The sequence below is a fragment of the Pelobates fuscus genome, chromosome 5 (genome assembly GCF_036172605.1).
Source record: "Pelobates fuscus isolate aPelFus1 chromosome 5, aPelFus1.pri, whole genome shotgun sequence".
In the NCBI taxonomy this organism is placed as follows: Eukaryota; Metazoa; Chordata; class Amphibia; order Anura; family Pelobatidae; genus Pelobates; species Pelobates fuscus.
Genome location: NC_086321.1, coordinates 6063933 through 6068552, shown reverse-complemented (window position 1 = coordinate 6068552; position 4620 = coordinate 6063933). Strand labels below are relative to the sequence as shown.

General features: G+C 39.8%; 1 protein-coding gene across 1 annotated transcript; it reads right to left on the bottom strand.

Annotated features, from left to right (window-relative positions):
- Positions 1-244: 244 nt before the first annotated feature.
- LOC134610528 (serine/threonine-protein kinase SBK1-like) lies at positions 245-1591 on the bottom strand. The gene is made up of 3 exons (XM_063453492.1): positions 1417-1591; positions 974-1176; positions 245-802 (listed from the first exon to the last, which is right to left on the bottom strand). Exons 1-3 carry the CDS (start codon positions 1589-1591, stop codon positions 245-247), a joined length of 936 nt encoding a protein of 311 aa, XP_063309562.1.
- Between the last annotated feature and the right edge of the window lie 3029 nt (positions 1592-4620).

Here is a 4620-nt window from a genome sequence, read left to right as displayed (position 1 = left end):
ACAAACTGCTGTAACAGCGTGCTACTTTAAACCATTGTCTACATTTCAACTAGTTAGCAGTTAAAATAGTGGATAAAATGTTCCCTTATCCTAAACAAAACACATCAGTTCTTAAACTATTGTTGTATCCTATCTCAATCTTGGATATATTTGTGAGTTGAAAAATGCGTTCGGCTACAATCAGACTTACCGGAATCTGCAGCTTTGATTTCCTAAGTTACTGCCCACTTTTGGTCTGCGTGCCTCATGTAATGTCCTTATGGGGGATATCGGCTTTCCATGGCCAGTGAATATATTCCATAATGTGTGATACAGAACATCTGTCAGTAGCATCAATGGCCAACATTAGTCTGAAGAAATGCTGGGATTCAGTGGTAACCAACCTCCACTCGGCTGGTATTGGCACAGTGTCTTTAAATACCTGCCAGTGAACAAACTGCAAATATTGTTGGTCCCTTGGTAAAGCCTCCTTCCATGGGAAACAGCCAGTGAGCATCACATACACCAGGACTCCAAATGCCCACACATCAAGGCTAGGGTGCAATAATATCTGCTCACTGTCTGCAACAAGGCAGAGTTCAGGAGCCATGTAGGGAATGATCCAGGACATTCCTGGTACATAGGTTCCCTGGAGTCGGGTGAGTCCAAAGTCTGCAAGTTTGATGCAATGGCATTCATGGTCCATGAGCAGAATATTATTCAGCTTGATGTCCCGATGGACCAGTCCCTTGTAGTGGATGAACTCCAAGGCACTCGTCAGCTGAAGAATGCAGCGCTTCACAATGTCCTCTTGTAAACCAACCTGTAAAGGTGAGAAGATAATAATTGAATCCATCAGACATAAGAGATTCATTTTTATTTACAATAACAATGGGTAGGAGGACAGGGGAGTAGGGGGTGTTTATTTACATGGGAATTACATTGATTATTAATACCATAAAACTAACTGCGTGCCAATTTTTGGAAACCTCACCTTTGGTGTTATGATGGAATGTAGTGTCCCAGCTGGTGCAACCTCCTGAACAAACACATAGTTGCTTGGTGTTTCGAAGGCCATTCTAAAGGTGGTAACGATATGGGGATGAATCCCAAGGTAGACGCAGATACTATATTCCAAGAGGAAATTATCTGCTAAAGTCTTCTCCTTCACCAGCATTTTCAAGGCCACCAGCTGTCCTGTTAACAAAACAAAATATACTGTGATCTCCAGCTACTCATGTTTATACAGATAATAGTTTTATAAAACCATGGCTTTGTTTATGGACTGTAGCAATTTCTTGAGGTGCCAAAAAGCATCGGCATTGTACTTTACCCTGCTAAATGCAGAAATCCATTAGAACTTACTCTGTATAAAATAAAGGACTCCAGTTTTTTTTTAAAAGGTGAGAGATGAGCATACAAGCTAATGTAACTTACCTGAACGCCTGTGATTGGCGAGGAGAACCTTCCCATAAGAACCTTTGCCCAGTTCTTTAATTGGGTCAAAGTGATCCATTACAGACATCCTCGTCATGGTCTGAGATGTCTCTCCCACCAGCTGCAGAAGATCCTTTGCTGTCTCCTTAGTGACATCCATGATTGTAGCGGCCATTCTAAAACCAAAGAAAGTGATCAGTGTAATTGATATCATTAAACATTTAGTATAAATGTATTGCTGCCTGATTTAGCCTACAGGTCTTGGTATTGGCTGAAGGTGCTCTGAAGATGCAGTTAATGTGCCTTCTTTGGGGACACAAACCCGGATCACTGCTCTGATAGAATAAAGGTTGTATGCAATTAGCTGTGCAGAACGGTGGGGGAGACATGTGTTTATTGTCCTTACATTATTAGATCAAATGGTAAATGTACAAACCCAAAAACATATGCACTATGAAGGCTTTTATTAAAAATAGACATTTAAACATGTATAAGAAATTAAAAAATGTTAAATTCTATAAATGAGCCATTGCACTATATTTTGGGTAAATCCTTTTTATTTCCATTCTTAGCATTTTAGAATGCAGTATCAGAGGTGAAGGGCAAGAGAACTACAAGACACGGTGAAGGTCGGGTGGGCTAAAATATGATCAGAGAGAGAGTTATGAGACTTTAAATTAGAGCAATGGGATTTTGGGTGGAGAGGAGGGCAAGCTTTAATTGAAGAAACTGTGAGCTGGGGAAAAGATCTGTAAAAGAGGAATATAGAAAGTAAAACAGTGAGTAATGAGATTACTGGAGAGGATGGAAGGTTTAATAAGGCAAAATATCATAAATACTACATTCTAAAACGAAGAATCGATCTCGTCCACCACTAATTGACCGCAAGTGAGAAACTTTGCTTCACCACTTTGTCAAGGGGTTTGAAACCCTGTAATTGTACTACCAAACTAAATGTTCCCAAAAAGGGGGGCATTGAGCTATAGTTTGTAGATAAATACATAGAAAGTAATAGTATATAAAGTAGAACAAGGGGGTGAAAAAACAAAACAAAATGATAAAAAGCTATGTGATACACAGTTGCAACAGTTAACTGTGCAGCGTATACGTGGTATACTTGATTCTTTATTACCCACCAGGAAATATGTGCCTAAATGTGTAGTATTAACGTTTGACTCCTTTTTGTATCCCATCTACTTCGAGATACTTGGATTTTTATCATTTTGTATTCTATTTTTTCACCCCCTTGTTCTACTTTATATACTATTACTTTCTATGTATTTATCTACAGACTAATACCCCCTTTCTTGGGATATTTTAACGTCCATCAATAAACGTTATATTTTAAAGTGCTCACATCACACTAATTTATTTTGGTACTAAATTCTAACAGATAAAACTTTGAGAAGACGCTTTAGAATTGCTTTCATTTTAAGAATATTTATATTTGTACATAAATTCACAGCGTCTTCAGCCAGTTACTTCCACAAAGCCTGAAAATCTTCTGACCGTCTAATTGCCAATCCACCACACATCCTAACCAATAACCTATAAACCAACCCTTTTCCCACAGTCTATTAACCCTTCATCCCATCGATACCCGGACTGAGACTGCCATACTATGAAATCCTTACCTTCTAGAGATGAGTAGAGCCAGGAATAGAATCGACACTCGCTCAGTCTGTCGCTCTGGATACAGAATGTTACTGAGCAGAGAGGGTGGATATGGGTCTAATAAGGGGCAGCTGATTGGGTAACTTTGCATACAATAGGTTAATTACCCACCAGGGTTCCCATTCATTTACATATAAATAGAAACTTGGGAAACATGGAAACTGAGACTCTTGGAAAGAAACTGTTGCTAAATGATGTCACTGTTCTAGATTTCACAATGTTAGAACATAAACTAATTAAGTTAAAATCTATTTTAACAGAATCCTGGAAATAATGCAGGTAATATTTTAACTTTTATTTTTTGGACTAACATTATCTTGGAATAACAAGCTTTCAGGAGATCTTCCTGTAAATCTAAAGCATTTCTGGAGAAACTGACCCATCTCGAACCTGATCCATGATCCGGGGTTATAGCCAGATCGGATCGTACACAAGTAGGGTAGTAGGAGGAACAAAATAACCACGTTGTTCCAGAGGGTAAAACATATTCTGTATAATGGTCAGAGAGTGAGGAGAAAATCTATATCTATATAGAGAATAGTTCTGACCCTGTAGAAGATTCAGGCATCCCCTGCTATTACCCTAGTTATCCCTGTGTACAATCTTCCACAGGGTCAGAACTATTCTCTATATAGATTTATATTTTCTGCTCACTCTCTGATCCTTATACAGAATATTTATTTTTGACCCTCAGGAAGAACGTTCTTATTTTGTTCCTCCTTTTACCCTACTTATCCCTGTGTGATCTGATATTGCTTTTACTTTGTATTGAGATGATTGTCATTATTATTCATATAAAGTATCTCCTGGCAACATTTAATGCCAAATAATGTAAAAACACACTTCTTCCATTGTCTATGGACATAGCGTAATGGTTCCTACCAGTGGATTTCATGGCACGATGTGGGGATCTAAATGTTTCCTGGTTTTGCCCCTCTATATAATGCTGCCCCCTGACCGGCTCTCGTGCAGTGTGGATAGGGGCTTACATTGGTTCCTTATTGTGATTGCAGTGGGAGAGTATTCATACAATAACAATATATATGCAATAATTCATGCACTGGTGAACCTTTCTACCATGTGATAGCTGCTCATTGCAGTGACAGTGATTGCAAGAAGAAGCTGTTACGGTTGCCTCCAGGCTGGCTGGAAGCTGGACCATAGAAAGGATGCTCCTAGCGCTCGCCAAAGGACCATCAGCACCGTAGACACCATAACTACTGCGTAGCCACCATAAGTACTGCAGACTCCACGAACCACCGCTGCTGGGCTGGTATCTCGCCGTTTGCTCTGTGCCCTAGACCTACGACCAGGCTCCAGGTTCCAGTAGGTGAACCTCTTCCTTCTGTAGAGCGAAGCAGGATCAGGAACAAGAGCTCTTACAAGAGCTCAGTAGCTAAGGGAGTATGAAGAGCATAGCAATCCCTGTAGTGATTATAGCTGTCCCCTACAAACATGAGTCAAGGCTGCAAGTTAGAGGATCAAGTCATTCTGTTTGTTGGCACCAACATAACCTTCTTTTATGCAGGT

Bases quoted from the DNA above. Each gene is read 5' to 3' on its own strand.
- LOC134610528 (XM_063453492.1), bottom strand. From the start codon at position 1,591: ATGGCCGCTACAATCATGGATGTCACTAAGGAGACAGCAAAGGATCTT. The intron at 1,177-1,416 runs GTAAGTTACATT...TTTTGTTAACAG, and splicing joins CGCCAATCACAGGCGTTCAG to GACAGCTGGTGGCCTTGAAA. The intron at 803-973 runs GTGAGGTTTCCA...TCACCTTTACAG, and splicing joins ATTCCATCATAACACCAAAG to GTTGGTTTACAAGAGGACAT.